The 20,514-nt window shown below is 37.9% G+C and overlaps 3 protein-coding genes across 4 annotated transcripts in view; 1 reads left to right on the forward strand and 2 right to left on the reverse strand.

Annotated features, from left to right (window-relative positions):
- LOC140930421 (uncharacterized) overlaps positions 1-4,241 on the reverse strand; it is a 29,471-nt gene extending 25,230 nt beyond the window's left edge. Inside the window, exon 1 of the mRNA XM_073380106.1 lies at positions 4,087-4,241. Coding sequence (XP_073236207.1) covers positions 4,087-4,197 — 111 coding nt within the window. The 5' untranslated portion in view covers positions 4,198-4,241. The remainder of the gene's footprint in view (positions 1-4,086) is intronic.
- A 3,023-nt stretch (positions 4,242-7,264) lies between these two features.
- On the forward strand, positions 7,265-16,793 carry LOC140930422 (snRNA-activating protein complex subunit 1-like). 2 transcript variants are annotated; one of them, XM_073380110.1, is made up of 11 exons: positions 7,269-7,429; positions 7,558-7,588; positions 8,535-8,666; positions 9,276-9,341; positions 10,116-10,190; positions 10,308-10,415; positions 11,786-11,907; positions 12,198-12,243; positions 15,425-15,556; positions 15,745-15,810; positions 16,266-16,793. In XM_073380110.1, exons 1-11 carry the CDS (start codon positions 7,308-7,310, stop codon positions 16,353-16,355), a joined length of 990 nt encoding a protein of 329 aa, XP_073236211.1. In that variant the 5' UTR covers positions 7,269-7,307; the 3' UTR covers positions 16,356-16,793. The 2 variants fall into 2 exon arrangements, with proteins under 2 accessions (XP_073236212.1, XP_073236211.1); XM_073380111.1 differs by lacking the exon at positions 15,745-15,810 and having other exon boundaries at positions 7,265-7,429.
- A 140-nt stretch (positions 16,794-16,933) lies between these two features.
- The window catches only part of LOC140930423 (uncharacterized), a 4,309-nt gene continuing 728 nt past the window's right edge, over positions 16,934-20,514 (reverse strand). The window contains exons 2-4 of the mRNA XM_073380112.1: positions 19,970-20,001; positions 18,745-18,816; positions 16,934-18,502 (exon numbers count right to left, since the gene is read on the reverse strand). Of these exons, the coding sequence (XP_073236213.1) occupies positions 18,190-18,502; positions 18,745-18,816; positions 19,970-20,001 (417 nt within the window). The 3' untranslated portion in view covers positions 16,934-18,189. The remainder of the gene's footprint in view (positions 18,503-18,744; positions 18,817-19,969; positions 20,002-20,514) is intronic.

Consider the following 20,514-nt stretch of genomic DNA (forward strand, 5'->3'; position numbering starts at 1 on the left):
TCGTTCAACTTCAGCCAATTAAAAGTACCGAGCCAAAAACTTAACACACTTTATCTTACACGCTCCCCTCCCCAACCTCGCTCGCGCCGCATAAGTATTCCACTCTTCTGTTCTGCTGGGTTCATTAAATTTTCCAGCGCTTTTTGTGACGGGGCTGGTTACGTTGCATTTAGCTCTTAAAGGGCGCGAGGTTTCCTCGCTCGCACGCTCGAACGCTCGCACACATAAAAACGCCCTTGCGACAGGAACTGCTGTCTATCAGGAGCCAATTGGGGTGGGTATGGCGCTATTATCAACCACCAACAAAACTTTAAAACTATACGCCGAGAATCAACCAAAAGCTTTATTAATAAGTAAAGGAACGCTTTAAATGCATGCCACTGAAAGAATATGGTCAGCTGAATGGTCTCTTGAGCATGTCTGTACTTAGTTGTATATTGCTTAAGCTGATTTTTACAATAACTGAGCGAATCATCGCGCGCTGATTGGTCGAGAGCTATAGACTATGGAAATGACGTAACTTGTCACGCAGTGCCGGATGTTTTGTTTTTGGTTATTCGCCAAAAAATAATAAATATTATTGTAAAAAACAAATCGACCACAATTTTCCATGGTCTACACTCTCATAGACCACAGAAATGACGCCATAAAACTTTTGAAACTTTTCAGTGAAACAACTCGCCTGCTGCTCGTGGTTCCACTTGAGTTTTAAACATTTTATGACGTCATCTTTAAGGTCTATAAGAGTGTGGACCATGGAAAATTGTGGTCGATTTGTTAAATAACCTGCAAGCGAAGGGAGGGGAAATCCCTTATGAAAGAGACAAGAACGCTTGTCAGAAATCAAGAATTAAACGCCGGCCTAAAGGTGACCAATCTAGGGGTAGCTAAGGCTTCATTTGACCCCGCCTAAAAGAGAACGGCATACACCAACAAAGTATAAGGGTTTATGTTTTACTGATATCTAGCTGGATTTTTGAAATGTTATGCTACCAAATAGGCCTCTTCCGTCAAGCAGATTTTTTAGTTCAAAAACTATTTACAATTAAAGTACCGTAAAATTCCGAAAATAAACCCCGGGGCTTATATTTTTCAAAGGTCCTTTTTTGGAGGGGCTTATATTCGGAGGGGCTTATCTACAGGGGGAAATTTGCGTTTTGCCTTATTCTTGGAAGGAAATTCACCATTTTTTGTTGATTTACTAAGTATTTAAGGTGATTCCCTGGTTTTGCACTGCGCATAACAAAATGGCCTCCGTAAAAAAGAGCATGTGAAGTAACATTACTAAAATGAAGCTGACCGAAGAGAACGCTATTGAAATTTTTTGCTTGCGGTTGTTTCTTGCCGAGGTGAGACTCATTGTGGTGGGAATGTGTATAACGTAAGCAGTACGCGTGTTGCTGAGTTCGACCTCCTCACGGAGAACCTCGATAGTGGATGTTTAATTTGTGCTTATTCACTTTGATTTTCATTTAAACGCTTTCTTTATCACATTGTGTCCTAAATGTGATATCTCGATGTAAATTCTGTGAAAACGGATTAATACTTTCTTCCCCCTTTCGCATACATTCTATTTTGAAACTCGCCCCAGTCCTCTGTCAAAAATCAAGGAAAATGCATTTGGTGCGCACTTTCTGCAGCTCTACCGCAAAAACGAATACGGTGAGCCCCATTTTTTATTTCATGACTTTAATAAGGACAGTGCTTCCTTTCGGTGAGAAAAAAATTGGCACAAATCTATGTTCAGTTTTTTGGCAATTTTACTAAATTGTACGGATTGAGCTATCACGTGTCGAATAGCGCGTGTCCAATTTAATTCTACTTTGGAGCGTAAAGTAAAAACAAGGGCATTAAAAGGCATTTTTCTAGTACGTAAGTGGATAAACAATACAGTAAAGTCAAATTCTGTGCGATACCATATACATCATTGAAAAAATCTTTCCTTTTTGTCTAGTTTTGGGCTGCGCGCGGTTTTTGTCAAAGGGTCCAAAATAGCCGTATTTGTCGGCATTGTGACGTCAAAACGAGCACGGTGACCCCCACTTTTTATTACATTTTTATCATCTTCTTGACTTGTTACATCAGTGTACCAAGTTTCATCTACAATCTATGTTAGGTTCTTTTACTAGGGAATCACCTTAAGGGCAATTTCCAAGTACAAGCCCCCCGGGGGGGGGAGCTTATATTTGGAGGGGCGATTTAACGGAGGGTTTTTTGCGTTACGAGTTTGGTGGGCTTATATATATTTGGAGGGGCTCATACATGGAGGGGCTTATTATGAATCACAACTGAATCACTTTTTGAAGCAGCCAATATAAAAACCAAGAGTGCAGCAATGCACTGCTTTTTTTTTCCCTACGGCCTCCTTTCGATCTTCCTCCGCGCTCTCTCTATAAGTTTTCCTTCCTTCTCCTTAATTTCGTAGTGTGATTTTCGGGCTTATAGGATGCAAGACTGGACTGCTTTTTGGCCTCCTTTCAGTCAAACGTGTGCAATTTTTGGTTGATAGTTACGTTTCCAAAAATCCGGCTAATTAAGTCGACAACAATTTTTCATGGTTTGTAGATTTGACCATCTTGCCGGATATCATTTCTATGGTCGATAACAGTACAGACCATGGAAAATCGTTGACGATTTGCTTTTTACAATAACGTTGACAATTTTTAACATCCATCCACCTATTAATTTCTCGGAAAATCGTGCGCGCAACTAGCCTGCGAAAACAGCCGTTTTTCCTCGCTCTTCTTCCCCAGCGGTACCCTGCGAGCAGAGGCTACATTTTCGCGGTATAAGCTGGCATGCGAAAAGGCGAAAATATAGCCTCTGCTCGCAGGGTACCCCAGCAGCGAAGTGCGAGAAGAAACGGATGTTTTTGTAGGCTAGCGCGCAACAAAAACAAAAAGAAATTGCAGTACCATAGCTCTCGACCAATCAAGGTGCGAGGAGTTGCACAGTTATTGTAAAAAAAAAATAGATATTTCCTTTAAGCATTAACTTGTAAAGCGATGACCTTCATGAGTAAAAATATCAGCTTTCCGTGGTCCTGAGTCAAAGTGAGGCCAAAATTTGCCGGAAAATTTTTACTCCTTGGCGAGACGACGAGCTTTCTCGTTACTTTCAAGCGTGTGTGCCCCACCGTACCCCCGCCCTCGGCTATATGGAGAGCTTGCTCGATCGTGGGAAGATTGGACGACGTGGGCCTTCCTACCCTCCTTGGTAGACGTTTGTAGGGCTTTATCACGCGTAGCGTTAAGAAGGTCTTTGTAGGGCTTTCGAGAAACCCTTTTTACCAAGTGACATCAATCAATATCGAGTAGGCTCCATCGAATCGTTTCATCTATATTTATATATCTTTTTGACAGATTATAGTGTAAGCTGTGGTGAGTAAAAACGACAGAGTGACTTTTGCCCCATCAAGATTTTAATGATAGTCTTGGGCCACCACAAAAGCGCTTGCTACATAACTGTTCTTAATACTTCACTTTCCATGAACCACACTTCCGTATTTGTGGTATACATTTAAAACACTTTGGAGTATTTAAATGAAAAGTGTCCACTGGAGAAAAATAAAGAATTCCTGTGGTTACATTGTAAATTGTATGCATTCCCATTAAAATCATGATGGAAACCCAAGTTGTTTAAACGCTAAAATATAATTGCATATAGCTGGCTAGTAACGAACGAGAGGTTGCCTTATCATGTTTAGTCACATCTGTTGATATATAATAAAGATATTACTTCTAATGGGCAGCATATTAACGGAAAATTATTTACACTTCCTGTGTAGGCTCTGTTAATCACTGGAGGAAAATAAATCCTTTATTCGTGCTCATTTACACATCTTATATTTTCATTACACTCGTGAATTACTAGATTTTCGAATGCTGACGAAGCAGCGTTCGCACGTCATAAAAACAGAGACCTGTTCGATCAAATATAAGTAGGCACTGCAATTAAAAGTGGAATGTATCGAAACGTAACGTTAAGTAGTAATTCGAAGATATGGCTTCAAGATGTTCGTGTGCGTTATATATCCTGAAAGCTTAGAACGCGGCGAAGACGCAGTAAATGATACGAAAAGCTTACCTTAAGATTTGAATCCTCGGTGGTCGATTTTTGTGGCCATTCCAATGATGAAAACCACGATTCAAACTTTTCAGCGAACAGCCTCACTTGTCCTTTGCATTGTACACTCATCGTTACGCTTGAAGATTTTAAGAACAATCAGCACTTAAGGAAGATAATATTCTATGGAATGTAAACTGCCGAAAATAACTCTCCTCCGGCGGCTAAGAAATGTTTGCGCCATACATTACATAGTTTGTTCTCGCTAAAGAAGTTTTCTTCCGCTGCCCCATAAGCACATAAGAAAAATAATTCATTTTTGCTTCAAACTTTTTTCCGTTCCTTTTTAACGAAAAGCGAAAGTCGTAGTCTGTTGTTGGTGAAGTTCTGCATGGCGTAATATACTGATTTCGTAGTTTAGATTTTTGAATGCAAGTCTCACCCGAAACCAAGCTAAGTTTAAGCCAATACGAATTCAGTATACGTTCAATATACTGATCACTGTGTTTTAAATGCTTGTCATTTCTCAGTGCTGTTGCATATAAGTTGCAAGCTTTGAGTTAGGAAAACTGAGGTTTGCCTTTATTTCAGGACACCCAATCACAGCGGGATTTCTCTCAAATAGTATTTTTAAACCTTTCGGTTAAAGTTAGGCTATATAGGTAATCGGCAGAGTACAAAACTGCATTCTAAGTGGCGCTTTGTCCCTCAGCAGTCTTTCGGATTTATTACGAAAGGCTTCCTTACTGTTTTCCCCAAAATATTAAGCTATTGTGATCATTATGCTAATCACAGTCTTACATGTACAAACATGAGCTTTTCTGGTACCTTAGTTTCTGTGAAACCGAAAATTCTAGGTCAGAGGAGGGGTACTTACTATAATGGCCTATAAGGTGAGGCTTCTCCCGAAACGGGTTCCTTTTTTAGGCTACAGCCTACAGGTATATCAAGGGTAGGGGAATTGTCATTATGGTCTGTAAAAAGGCCCAGAAGAGCTTACAGATGCATTTTATGCTTGTAAAAAGTCGACAATACGTTCTGCTTTTGCGATTTAATCATATTTTAAAGACAGCGCAATAACAGCAATTTCTGAGTAATGCACGGTTTTAGAGTAGGTATGTGAAAGGGACTCACCTCATCGACAAAGTAATGACATTAGAACCTCGTGGTAGAAATAGACGTGATGAACTTAATCAGAGTGAAATTTACCTTTTTAGCAGCCTAAATAAGTCATTTTCTGTTTTCCATGTATTCAAATCTCGCAAATGTAACGTTCACCTTGTGTTTGTATTCATTTTTCTTTTTTAGCCCCCGTTGAACTAAGTTTGTGTTGAAAACTGAAATATCTGGCAGTTTACTGTTTTAATTTTAAAATTTGGTATTGAAGATTTTACTGATCCAGGTCTACTAAAAAAATAAAGATCCGGCTGAACCTCACTTGTTTGTCGTTGTGGTTTTGCCCTCACAATTGTATGTGAAAGGGGTTCCATTTGTCAATGGAGGATACACAAAATGGGTGCCGTTTCTGTCAAGATTAAGGGGCTGGACCTCGGGGTGGCTGGGAGCCTCCTCGTATAAAATTGTCTTGATACTCCCCGGGATTCCTGGGGTCTTTTCTAAACAATACCAATTCAGCCTCCTGCGCTTCGTTTTTCGCATTGTAGAGGCGAGCGCGAAACGCGAGCGACTGATGATGAACCGCAAAGGAACCATGGGAAGAGTACAGACAGCAGGCGAAGCGCCGTCTCGCCCTTTTTCTCCTTCCCGCCTTCCTTTGCGCGCACATTTTCATCGAGAGAAAGAGAGAGACGTCTGGGTACGAGGCAAATACCAATTGCAGCTGTCCATGGCTGCCACTGCCGGGGGGATATAGTTGTGAGCATGTGTAAGGTACTGGCCTGGCCATACCAAGCCATACCGCGGAGTTGGCCGTACGTTTGTGCTGAAATTGGTATTCGAGACTTCTACATCTCCCAGAATGCACCTTGTTTGCCCTCAGGAATTTTGCTTGAAAAACAAAATATCGGGGGCAAAGAAAGTGTATTATACCGTGCGTGTAGTTGGTTTGTTCTACAGCTATTTCGCGAAAGGTTGTCGGAAAAAATGTGCACGCGACAATGCCGAAAAGTAATATGGGATACGATCAATACACTGTTCCTGACACTGTAGCTGTCGAACCTACTTTTGTTGCTTTCCTTTAGCACTCGCAGACATATGTCCATGGCCTCTCGTGTCATTCTTTCAAACTTCTTTTTCAAAACTATCCACAATACCTTTCGGGATTATCGCGTGCACTTTTTCCTACAACCGTTCTCGAAATAACTGTATACGCTCCGTGACGCACCCAAGATAAGCCACACGAACGACTTCGTAAACGCTAAAAGTCATGCAGGAGAGAAACCTTTGCTCGATAGAAGGGTAGGTACATTTATATGTGCAAATAAAGGATTAAATTAGCTGCAAAAACCGTGGACGAAGATCCTGCTAGTTGTAAACATTGGATCTCTAGAAAAGAGATCAAATCAGCCAAAATATAAAGAAACAAGAACGAGAAGTCCAAAGACTACTGCAAAGCTGATTTAAAACAACGTATATTGTTTTTTATAACAATATTTCGGCTGGCCATACCAGCCTTCTTCAGGTTTACAGATGTTACTGAACTTATTTAGCAATCACAATATTATATAAATGGAGAATGTCGCAATAAAAGGGAGAGGCGGAAATGACGTACAACATAAAAACTGGAAAGGAAAAATACTAAGGATATGGATTACAATAATTCGTCACAATAAAAAAAACAATACACGTTGTTTTAAATCAGCTTTGCAGTAGTCTTTGGACTTCCCGTTCTTAGATGTGTAAATGGCGGTTTCTCGTTTCTAAATGCTAGTAGTCAAATCTGGGAATTGTTTAAAAACCAACAAATTTTCTGTAAATTTTAGACTACAATAGACCGTCCCACGGTGTTTTCAACTTTTGACTGTGACCAGTTAGCGAAAATCCGCCAACACGGCTCAAAACCAAACGTATCGCACTCTATCCTAGCCTCCCACGCAGGCGTTTTTAGGGGAGCTCGTTCTTCATCCCTCCCCACAGAGGAGGGATTTAAAACAGGGTCCCCTAAAAACGCCCGCATGGGAGGCTAGCTCTATCCAGTCAGTCGTGGAATTGGAAAACGAGAAGAGCCTGGGCCATGGGGATGAGCTACCTACGGACAGCGGTTTTCTACAAAAGAAAACAAGATGGCGGAAGGTTTGATCAGTGATTGTCGTTTGCTGTTGTCACGCTTTGAAAACCTTAAAACTGTTCGATTCGAGAAATTTTGCGAAGTGTGGAGAGAAATGAACTTTTCATTAATACACTGGTATGCATTTATCTTGTTATAAGCCTTGTTTGCAGTGTCAACCAGACCTTACTTTGACGTTTGTTCAAATTTTGCAGATGCAGGCTTCTGCAACTGACAGCGGGTTAATTTGTCTTTTTTCGTTTTAGTGGTGCAAAAGACATTAACAGAAGAACACAGGTTTGAAAGAGACCGTTACTTTTCTATTTTTATGATGAAATTTTGGATATGACAGGACGCGAACCGTAGAAATACAGACCCTGACACCTCCAAACTATACCCTTAGATGATTTGCGTTGCGCGCACGGCCATCTCGTGGGTCAAGGGTTCAAATCTCAATGAGCTTTTTCAGGCTTCCATTTCTGCATGGTTGCATCTAAACTGCGATGATCCTCTTTACATTTAATTCAATAACTGTCCTGTAAAGTTAAGCTTTAGTATGTAAAGAAAGTATTGATTAGTTAAGGTAGCTTATATATACAATTAGTTGGATGAGACAGCTTGTTCAAGCTACAATAGCTTTATTTAGACTGGGACATTAATTATTGAGGGTGCATTCGATTGGGAAATCTGGATTTAGATTTTAAAATCCGGATTTCGGATTTGCAATCGAACGCAAAATCCGAAAACGGATTTCAACGTTGAGATATCTGTTTTTGGATTTTCATTTTTACTGTTCGATTGGGAAATCCGAAAAAGGATTTGAAAAACTGTCCTTAAGAACAGCGGTCTTGCACACCCACGCGTACTTAGCAAAAAGAAGACCACTGTTCACGGGAATAGTGTTGGAAATCCTTTTTCGGATTTCCCAATCGAACGGTAAAAATCCGAATTTGGATTTCTTAATTGAAATCTACCCTGTGGACGGATTTCTCAGAGGTGAAATCCATTTTCGGATTTCGCGTTCGATGGGGAAATCCGGATTTAGATTTTGAAAATCTAAATCCGGATTTCCCAATCAAACGCATCCTAAGTGTGTGGCTGTAAACAATTTCCTTTGATAACAGATTAGAACTTTTTAATGTATGAATTACTGTGGTTTAATGCTTTCCTTACTGTTAGAGGGAGGGCTCTGTGAACAAACTAACCCGTTGATAATTGCCATTCTTGTGTTGTTTTATTACAGCTAGTTGATTACCTCTTTCGCATCATAAGTACATACCTTGACTCAACGCCATGTAGTTTTCAGTACCGGATTGGAGCATTGTATGCGCTGTATGCCATCTATTATACACAGCTTAATCAACCAAAAGTTAAGGTAATGCTTGTATTGGAACAAAAACTGGTACTTCATCTAAACTCTGATGTTTCTTGTCTGATTTCCATGAAACATGTGCCAGGGATAAAAAAAAAAGAAGCAGGCCATATTGTGTTAGTCACAACCAGTGCAGATACATTATGGGTAAATCTGTTCTCAGACTTTTGTCTTTTTTTTTTCCTGTGAATAATAATTAGGGCCTTGGAAACAACAGAAAGTTTTGTGACTCAAACTAGGTTGACAGTGGCGGATCCAGGGGAGGGGCTTGGGGGCCTGCCCCCCCCCCCCCCACCCTCCCATTTTTAGTCGAAAATGAGGCCCAAAGGGCAGAAAGAATTTTTTTTTGAGGTTGGGTTCCCCCTTATCTGAAGGTCTGGATCTGCCACTGGTTGAATACATCTAGCTGGTTCACGTGTAACCTGAGAATGTCAATTTACCCAAATGAACTTTATTTATATTGTAGTTGCTCTAACGAGCAGAAGCCGGGCGTAAACCAGTGGTTTTTTAGAAATCAAGAGTGCACTGTATATCCTCCCTTCAATTTTTGTGGGACATAAAGAATTAACAGTATTGTCAAGTGAGGTTGCTTATTTATGCTGTAATCTATAGATTCGCATGACCCTTGCAATGATGAAAGATCTGAAAGAGCTGCACAAGCGAATTATTGAACAGCAAGTTAGTAACTGACCCTAATTTATTTAAATTATATTGAAAAAAAACCCCCTAAAATTGCACAAATGTGCTTTTAAAAATTAATGCACAGCTTGTGAACTTGCTTATGTGTTGCATTAGCCAGTTTCTTGCATTAAGACATGGGCCGGTTTAAGATTGTGAAGGCTAATACTACATTAGTGCTCATGGCATATTTCAAATTTAAGCCTTGGTTATATTAAACGTTTTTACATGTATGTGATATATGTTTTAACTGTGGCTCGTCTGAGTGCCATTTGGCAAGTTGAAGCCAAATCCTGCAATCTGATTAGCTACCAGTTATTGCTAGAGTGATTTTTGTATGACCTTTAAAAATGGTTTCGGTAAGTGTTCGTTATTTGTTTTATCAGCCAGTGGATGAAAAAATCAAAACATGGCCTCTTCGTTTTCCAGCCAAAGGAAACCCTAATATGGAGAAGGCATTGTTTGATTGGCCAATCGTGTTGCAGTATGACCTCAATGCAAAGTATCGCTTAATTTCTAGAAAGTTCTTAGGCATGAAGTTTTTTCACCCAAACGTTCGCTTAACCAGCCAAAAGCCACGTGCATTTGTATCCATTTGATAAACCAATCAAATAATTATTGCTCTATTTCTGTTCATTTGTTGTTTCTGTTTTGTTTGTGCATTTTCATTTCAAGGTTATACAAAAATCTGCAGAATTACTGTATTTTTTCCCTATCTATAGAGTTGATGTGAATCAATGATGAAATAATTCACCATAATTTTATCCTTTTTAGCATCATGATGCTGACTACATTCTGAGACGACTTTACAAAGAAAACTCATTCCTGTTTGTTGCCATGCCAATACCAGTAAGTACATAATAATATTTTTTATATAAGTGGTGTATTCATACTTCTCGCAGTATTTATGACAAGTGTGACTTAACATGTTTGTGTCTGAGCCTAATATTTGTAACCTATTTTTAGCTTGCATTTGGATCTAAGGAAGCCATTACAAGCCAAGAAGAAGGGCAAAGTTCTGGTTTAATTGATGATGTTAATGATGATGTAGAGGAGAGATTTCGAGCTCTCGAGGTACCTAATTTTTTCTCAGTCTGTTTGTTTACTCACAGTTAATGATACGTGAAAATTTTTTTCAAGCCTAGCTATACATTGCACATACACTGTATTAAAACTAACTATGCATTTAGCAAATCAGATAAATATCTTAAAAAATGAAATTATTGCTGTATGAAATTAATGCAAATTTAAAAAATTCCTGTTAATTTCAGTCACATTAATTTTTGTTAATGTCAATTTCCGCACCATTAATTAATTATGTTACCTTATAATTAATTTCCATCGTTTTGGCCCCAAATTCTTGACACACTTTTGTCATTCTTGTCACGACCCTAGAAAGAGGAGTAGTTTATCAGGGTGGAGATCCCCCAGTATCAGTAAAACTCTGAAAAACCCTCAAAGTAGCCAGATTTCTGACCCCTTTTATAATTTTAGGGAAAGCACCATAAACAAAGTTTTCATTTCAGTTTATAGATTTAACTGTTTGTTGCTATTGTCTCAACAAGTTTTGTTTCTTTGTGAGTGTCATGTTAATTTCATTCATTTTTGAATATTTTTTACTGTTACCCTCTTTTTCACGTTTTAATTTCCTTTATTTGAAAGTTGTTTTCCGTTAAATTGGCGTTAGTTAAAGTCACATTAATTTGAAACACCTTATTAATTTCATGGAGCTTGAATCTCCTGTAATGAGGTATCCACTATTAATGATACTTTTCCATGAAGAGTCCTCATGTTCGTGCCAATAGTGTAAGCTTACTTCCTTATTGGATTGGAATTTCTTATATAAACAGGCCATTCAAGAACATCCCTTGTATTATTTTGCATGCAAATACACAAACATGGTTGTTTTGATTCTTAACTTTTACACCCTGAATTAATGTTTAAAAAAATCTTTTTTTAGGCAACATTATAATTTAATGCCAACTCTCCCAGATTATTCAGAAATCTCCCAGATACAGCACAAATCCCCTGGTTTTCTGCACACAGGTCGTGTCAATTCCCATTCTTCCAAATAAAATTGTCTTTTGAGTCTAGTGTGGAATTTAGCCTAAATTTTTCCAAAATTCAAATTTTTTTTTGTGATTTTGAAGTTCATATTACACTTTTGAGTGGCATTTTTCCATGTGCATTGTATATTTATTTCATCATTGACATAGATTATTAGTACTTCATTTAAGACTATGTATAATGTTCTGACCCACACCAACATTCTGATTTTGAGTCATGCGCACCAGGGGCGAGGTGGGTTGATATTGGAGGTGAGGGGACAGGGGGTACTGCAAAGCGGCCAGTCTCGGCAATACCAACAGTCCCTGGAATTTAGGTCTCTAACAGTTGGCATTTCTGATACTAATGTATAGTTTATTATAAATCTCTTTCTCTAGTATTTAGAAGAAGCCCACAAGAACTACAAAGAATTGAAAAGTAGTTTACTAGAATCTGGCACTATTCCTTCTTTACGATCATTCAGTGCTATCTCAGATGATCTTGTTACAGATGTTGCAAGGTACATTGTATGATCCAGTTGTTAATTTTTAACTAAACAAGAAATACTTATGGAAAGGGGCCAGTAAAAATTTGAGGATAGAAATTTGCCATTTGTGTCTTTTGGTCCTCAGTTAATTGCAGCTATGTTTCGACCCATTTATCCAGATAAGCAATTTTCTTTTAACTTTTAGAGGGGTTTTTAAAAAAGTTTTTTTAGTTTTGTGAAGTCCGTTGTCTCCTCCACCCTCATTCATGAATTTATGCGTTTTGATATTTTTTAACTATGCATGTTTTACCTTTTTGATGTAGTGAATTACAGAAGTTTGATGATTGGAAAAGGACAAGGTGTCAAAAGGTATGAGGACTTCTGTTTTAAGAACCACAAACAATAAGCAATGAGTAGGATGTGAAGAATTGTGTTGATCAAGGAGGATGTCATTCACCAATGCTGATCGAAGGCTGAGGTAAATAACATCCTTCGAGATTTGCATAAATCTTCACATCATACAAAAGCTGAATTCAATAATTGTTTTTCATTCAAAAGTTATTAATTAGTAACAAGATTACAATGTACCTCCAAGTGTAGACTTTTAATTATTCTTCTAAACTTTGGCCAACAGTCATGGTTTGAGGATGTAAACAGATGTTTTTTCTATTGAGCAATTTGTTTTGCATACTGCATTTCTTCCATTCACTATTAGTTAGAAATTCAGCTATTTCGTCTTCAAAAAGCTATGAATGCCATTTTGATCTCTGGGCTATTGCCCAGGAAGCCTCGTTTCCATTCAAACATACCATCACTGAACCATTGAATCGATGGTATATTGCTCACATCTTCCAAATATGGTAAGCGCCTGTTGGTTATGAAGAATTTGTCAGGGTAATGGAGCCAATCTTGCAGAAACAGCAAAATATTTTGAATGAATAATGATGTCCATCTTGAAATATTAAATCTATACTCCGAAGTATGTTTACCTGCAAACCCCCCCCCCCCCCCCCCCTAGAAGGCCAGGAAACCCCCCGCGTGCGATTGCCTGGGCAAGTAAATTTTGATGTTGGGCAAGTAAAAACAGAAGTTTGTGGCCCAGTGATCAGATGAAACTAGCCTTGGTGGTCCTGTGAGTTTGTCTGAAAGTGTCAACTTCGTAAATGATAATTTGAATCCAGACAGAAGCTAACTAACGACTGCAAGATGATGAGTGACACACTTACTTGAAAGTGTGAACTAATTTAAAGGGACAGTGTCCCGATTATGCGCACGCGCGAGCGTCATCTGTTTTTTCTTCAAAAGACAATAGAACTGTCAAATTGACTCGACAAGATTTCCTTCCGAACCGCACCGCCGACAGAGATTTGTTGTTTATATTCTCAAGTAATATTTTAGACTTTCGAAGAAGTCTTTCGTCTTATATAAAATTTGGCTCGCGGTTCGAAGACTCATCGCGATTTTATCGCTAGCTGGGCTGCCTCACAATCCAAAAATCTCGTTCCACTTGCTTTAAAAACATATTTTCTAATTTGAAACTCGTGTCAGAGGTCAATTGCTCCAAGTCCAGTAATATCTGCCTGATTTGCTCGCGTTCTAGCCTCAAACGTTTGAAAGGCATAAATAAAAATGCAATCTCAACGCTATGAATCATCACAAAGATTAGTCAAGAATGATATTATGATTCATGTCACTAGTTTTTCAAAACGTGTAGCACCTGTTTGTTCGATTTTGTCGGCTGTAAGGAGATTCATTTAAAAGTTTACTAACGCGTCGTTGCGAAACATTCTGCTTCACGAAGCTCCCCTCCACAAGATCTCCTCAGTCACATCAATGTCTCAACGGTTTCTTTCTTACAGTCTTTATTGTTGTTGTTTCATTTCTGCATATTCCTTTCACAATTATCTGAGCTTGTATGGAAGCTAGCAGAAGAAATAAGCCTTCAATCGGCATCAAAGTGCTTCCAATCTTTTGGTCCTCCGGCCAACGGCAATAAAAGTAACGCCAAAAATCCAGATTTTGCCCCAATAAAAACTTAACATGAACAAAATATCATTGATCTATAATCCTGAGAAGTTTTAGTGTCGTAATGAACCCGGCCAAGCGCGATGCAAACGGATTTTTCAAGATTCTCTTACTCTCCTTGCATCTTTTGATTTCGCGACATCCTGTCCAAAAATCAAAGTTTGGTGCATGCGCAGTAACGGGATACTGTTCCTTTAAAATCCAAGTGCACATTTTCTTGCTCATGTTACTCCCCCAATCACCATCTTGGTCAAATCAAGTAGTTGCTCTGTAACTGGCACAGCATTTAACATTGTAGTATTAGTAATCTTATACACTTTTTATAATCTATAACTTATTACAGACACCGTCAGTACCTTAGAACTTTAGATGATAAGGCATTGTCTTCCTTCACTTTGACCAAATAATAATTTAGTGGGGACAAATGAAACTGAAATGTTTTACTGGTTCCCTGGGAAAGTGGATTTCAAATGTTTTTTCCTGCCCTGGACAGGCTAGCAAGGGGAACATAGTCACACTCCTAGTTACTTGATATATGAAGGTCAAGGAATTACCGTATCGAGCGTTTGTTCTGCCTCATTTTTATTATTGCTGTCAGGTATGGCATCATTGTGGTTCGAGAAATACAAAGAAAATAGAAAAAGTAAATGAGCGTGCACTAAGATATGTTTACAAAGATAAAACATCAGCTTATTATGAACTGCTACAGCGAATAGGTTTAGGAACCACATTGGAAAACCGTCGTGTCCAGGACATGTTAATAACTATAAACGCCTGTTTTCAAGGCACCACCCCCACATGCATTAGGGAACTCGTTAAAATGAGAAACAACAAGTACGATTTAAGGGGCAATAATACGCTATCACTGCCAAAAGTAAATACTACAAAGTATGGATTAAACTCCTTCAGATATTTCGCCGCAAAACAATGGAACAGTATTCCAAATGAATTGCGTTTAAGAGCTGGAGGTCTAGAATTTAACAAACAAGTGAGGAACATTCAATTTTAGTTATCTAATTTTGTAATTTTAGATGCTAGATATTTTATATTTATATATATATATATATATATATATATATATATATATATATATATATATATATATATATATATATATATATATATATATATATATATATTTTTACATTTCTATGTACATATTTTTTTTCTTTCTTTCTTAATATTGATTTGTGGAAAACCTGCAAAATAGCTTTAGCTAAGTGTTCCTCCCACGTTAAATAAAGATTATGTTATGTTATGTTATGTTATGTTATGAACCAGGTCACCCTGTGATGGACAATTTGCACCCCTTTCAAGTGGGGAGTTGTTAAACTACTAGACACTTTAATTGCATAGTGTAACCCGGGAACCATGTGATTTAAGGGCACAAATACTTTCATTGCTTCAAAAGCTGGGATAAGCCCTGGGTGTGTGTCTTTATCATTCACTCGCTTGTTATTAGTAATTTTAAAAAATATAAACTGATTGTTGTCATACTCATTGTCTGGTATCCACCTTTTTACAGCATGTGTTAGAGCGAACAACGGGAACCTCAGTGTCACAAGCAAACTCTGGCAAAGCTCCATCACTAGATGGCCAAACAACATCAGAAAAGGAAACAAGAACCTCCACGGAGCCACTCTCTGCTGCCAAAAAGGTATGCTTTTGTTGTGAATTATTTTTGAGTGCTGTTATAATTAAGCCTTAACCAAAGAAATTTATCCAGCTAAATAGACCTGCACATGAGAATATGGTTTATTGACTTCAATATACCTGCTTTGTTCTTTTCTTGACAGTTATGAGTCAGAAAAAAGTAACTTATTGGTTGCTGTTGATTTTTTAAAGGGTAATACGTCAAAAAGCTCTAGAGTAAATGAAATAAAGAAAAAGTCATTCTCCACAGTTTCGAAGGTGTGTATTACTAAGCTTAACTTATTCAGCTGTTAACCACAATTTAATAAGAACATAATTACTGACAGTTCACTCAGGTTTCAACAACAGCATTCTTAAGATAGCGTCAGTAAGCTTTGCATTCATTGTCGAGGCAAAGTAGAAGGGTGATTTGGAACTCTGGAGATCCTTATCAACTGATAGTATTGTTAGTGGAAACACAAATACCGGGCGCTCATTAGAGGAAAGAAATGAAAATAGTCATTGAAATTCTTTTTTCACTGACGTAAGAAGACGTGATAAACTCTAACCTGTGACATTGGACCTTCCTCATTTGTTTGTCCATTAATATTTTCAAGTTAGTAGTTTAAGGAAATATCGACTACTTTTAATAGTTAGACCATTGCCTAAAACTAATTATTAATAGCTAGTTTGTATTATACTTGTTTTTGAAACATGTTTTTGTGTTTTTACAGGTTTCAAAAAGCATGAGACATCTACAGCCAAGTAAAGAAACAACAGAAGAGGAAGGAAACAAACCAAAGAAAAAGCGTCAAAAGAAATAGCAAGTTGTGTACAAGGCTTATTGGACTAGACTGAGGAGTAACACGTCACGCTTAGGCTTAGGACTGGTTAGTCGATAACAGAAATTCCAAATCTACACGTTGTTTTCTTCATCAGGTCATGTCTTGCGTCAATCCCATACAAATGTCTCACATTTCATGGGAATGTAACTTGGAAATTAGTGAACTTGCTCTTTGTGGGCTGCTACTAATAGTACATTTTTTTGGAGACCTTGAAGTAAAGTTCAGTATATTTGCAACAAAGTTTTATTAAATAACTTTGGAGAGTATTCAATTTAGAAAAATAGAACACAGGATAATACATTGAACCAATGGGGCCATTGTTTGAACAATCCATCTCTTGCCATATTTGAGGTTCGAACTGCAATCAGGCTCTTTTGGCTCTATTTTTTAAAGTGACCCATATAAGAAAACAATGAGAGTGGCAGCGACATTATGGGCTTGCATGATCACAGCTTGCTATGACTAGTTCAACAACCATGCTCCTATGAGAACTTTGTCAAATTTAAAGATCATTCTTTTAAATAATTTCTGGTTTGAGAAGGCAAATAATAAACAAATTCAAAGAATTATGGAAAATTTATTGCACTCTTTGAATATTCATTTTTCTCAATACAGACTGAAAAAATAGCACCTCCACCAAAACATAGAGCTGTCTTAATTCTTGATGTAAATACAGTATTTCAAACTATTCACTCTATTTTTTGATTAAATACTGTTCTAAAATACTTCATTTCTGAAGAGATCTTCTCTTTATTCTAAATATCTCCATTGTATATCTCTATTTTCCACGACTGATCCCAAACGGACAAAAACTTTGTAATATTAGTATTAAGATGATGCAAATAAAGGCAGGCAAAGAATTTTAATTTTTTTCCAGCTGAACCAAAATATTTTGATGGCCCAGCATGTAACACAGAAATATAGGCCTCCATCATAGAGAAACTAGCAACATGTACACAAAAAACTGTGATGTCAAGGCCAAAAACGTGTCTATAATGTCCGTTAATTAGAAGATTTAGCTGTAACTGGCCTGGAGTTTTGCAGGGTGTTAGGAGAGTGTTCACTGTACGTAAAATCGATCCACTCAAGGATTATTCCCTATAAGAACCCTTGTTTTACTCCAAAATGGTGGTAATTATACCTGTCTCTTTATATTAATTACCAGTAGCCCCCTTTGCCTTGATTGCACTTGCAGAATTCAAAACAAATTTTACGCTGAAACGAGACATTGAGGGCCAATTACCATAAAGAAATAAACCATAAAATTTGTTGCCATTTTGGAATAAACCGACCCCATAAATATATAGTGGATATTACATGGCCGTGCGGAGATACGAAATTTCTTTTGGAGTGTTGAAAAATATTTCCCGAGTGAGCACAGCGAACGAGTGAAATACTTCTTCAACATGAGAAGAGAAATTTTGTATCTCCAAGCGGCCATGTAATGTTCTATTGACTATATAAACACCAATTAAATACCAAACCATTTCGCTTTAACAGTTTTTTGGTGTGAAAGGCGCCATTTATTATTTAGCCATAGCAAAGGTGATATTTTCATGTGTGAAAATAACATGTTATTTTCACATGTGAAGATATCAAGTTTTTGCGCGAAAGCTCACCTGCTATTTCATTGGTGTTTATATAATAAAATATAATCATTATAGTTCCCCAATTCACTCAATCACACTTGATCTCCTCCTAGGGAGAAGGTAGGCTGTAAAGTTCATTAACTGGCTTTTTCCTCCATCTACATTTTTCAATCTGCACTATTGGAGAAAAAATTCACAAACTATCTGACATAATTATGACAATATTATTGGCCCTCGGGGGGTGCACTTGGAGACTTTCTCTCTATATAGTCATATGGTGGAGGGTAGTATCGTGACTCCTCATATTCTTGTGACTGAAACTGTCTTTCCTCAGTGTACACTGGAGGTTCACGTGCAAACGGCACCTGTGGGGGTTGTTGGGGAACGTAATATTGTTCTCCATATTGCACCACTGTTCCAGACACGGGTATATATCCTTTGCTTGATGCCTCAACTGATTTTTTTGAATAATATCTGTGGTACCGCATCCAGTAGCAGACCAGGATGAGAGAGAATAGAAAGAGACCTGATAGTAACCTGTCAAAAAAAGACGTTTTCCTTGTACATTAAACACAGAGGCTAGCAGGTTTTAATCTAGTAAGGGCTGCAATCGATCATTATTATTAAAAGAAGCTGAAGAAACCCACAAACACGAGGAGATACAAACTATAAATTACCACACCAACCCACATATTATCCTTATGTGAATTATCCCTACATGAATTTTTGTCCAGCAGGGAGTGGTCATGCAAATAATGACATAAGTTTGCAAGTCTTACCATAAATACCAGTAACCTGTCAGATAATCACAGCAGATATCATCACCACAGCAGTATTCATTGTAATTGCACCTATAGGTCAAATATTGTCAGTTAATTTTATTTAATATTTGGCATGATTCAATTCAGGAAAAAAACCTATATACCCCTAGCTCTTACCGGGGGAGGGGGGGAGGGGGTTTGCTCAGCCTATGGTCCAACCCCTTAGCCTTTTATCAACCATTTTTGACAGAAGAGGTATCCATTTCGCTTATCTTCTATTGACAAATGAAACCTAGCTCTTTCACATACTTAGTTTAGGACTTTGCATCACTTTTAACTCAGTGCTGTAAATGTACTATCTTGAAAATATCAATGAATCACAAAACCAGAAAGTTTTCTCGAATTTTTCACGGCCATAAGAATGCGCCTGTTAGCCTTTGTGCTGGAGACACCAAGTGCAAACTGAAGTAATAATGAAGGGCTCCATGCAAAAATGTCCTTTGGCCTCCCTTTTTCGTTTCAGAAGGACCATTTTTGCATGGAGCTCTGGCCAGCAGTTGAATATAGTGGCTGAAGTTTGATACTGCAAAATCAACATTGTATGCAAGTTTGTAGGGTAACATCAAGAAGCACTTAATCTTCAGCCATCCTTTAAGAGATCGCCCTGTGTAAGGTAACCCAGGATGGTATTGGATTCTGGATTCCACACAGTGTATTTTGGATTCCAGGTACTGGATTTGGGATTCCTTGTCAGTGCAACTTGGATTCCGGATTCCAATTGTTAACAGGACTCTGGATTCGTAGAGCTGAATTCCAGATTCCAGACCCCAGGACTCCAAATTCCACGAGCAAAATTTTCTTAACTCTGGTGACTGATTACCATACAAGGGGCAAAAGAGAGCTTGGCTACCTGACAATATCTACATTAAAAATTATAGGTGGTTTTTAACAGAGACAGAATACGAGGGCTCTTGGTTCATATTTATAGGACATTTCTTGGAAATCCGAATGCGATTCAATATTCAAACAGACAACATCAGCTTCCCATCCTTAGCTGGTCAGAAAAAAAAACAATCTAGAACACTACAACAAAACAATATCTGATTGGCCTATTTTTGGAACACTGAGTACCATTTTTGAATGGAAAAACCTCCTAAAGAGGAAGCTAGTCCAACTTGTATATACCCAGCTAAAGCCCATAGTAATTACCCAAGTACCCCATGACAAACAAACTCTAACTTACCAGTCTCTTCGACAGTAATAACCCCCTGCAACCTAAATGAAGATGACAAAGAGTTATAAGTGTAGTCAGCATGTTAATATTTAAAAGGTTAACATATAGTTTGACTCAAGACCAGGTTTTGATATTCATCCTGTAAATTTTTCACTTGTTTTTCAGTATAAGGATGGCAGTTAAGGTTTTGTCATGAATTTATCCTTTTACCAAACTCTTGAGGTAGCTTATAATGCTATTGAAGGGTACTCACGTCTTAGTTTTTGGAGTATGGCAGCAGCCATTTTTTTATTTCAGACTGCAGTTTGGGGTAAAGGAGTTTAACTTTAGTCACGGTATAAATATTTTAAGGGCATTTTCACGGGTTTAATTACTGTTTGTGCTTATGGTTTGTTGGTTATGATTCCATTTGCAATGACTTGTCATGAATGATGCGGCTGCCTTTCAAATGTAATTAGAACTTGACGCATAAAATTATAATAAAACCCATTGAAATCTGCTCTGAACACAGAAGTAAATGCATTAGTGAAAGCGGGCGTTCTATTTGGTTTTTC

This window comes from Porites lutea, chromosome 3, assembly GCF_958299795.1.
Source record: "Porites lutea chromosome 3, jaPorLute2.1, whole genome shotgun sequence".
NCBI classification, from domain to species: domain Eukaryota; kingdom Metazoa; phylum Cnidaria; class Anthozoa; order Scleractinia; family Poritidae; genus Porites; species Porites lutea.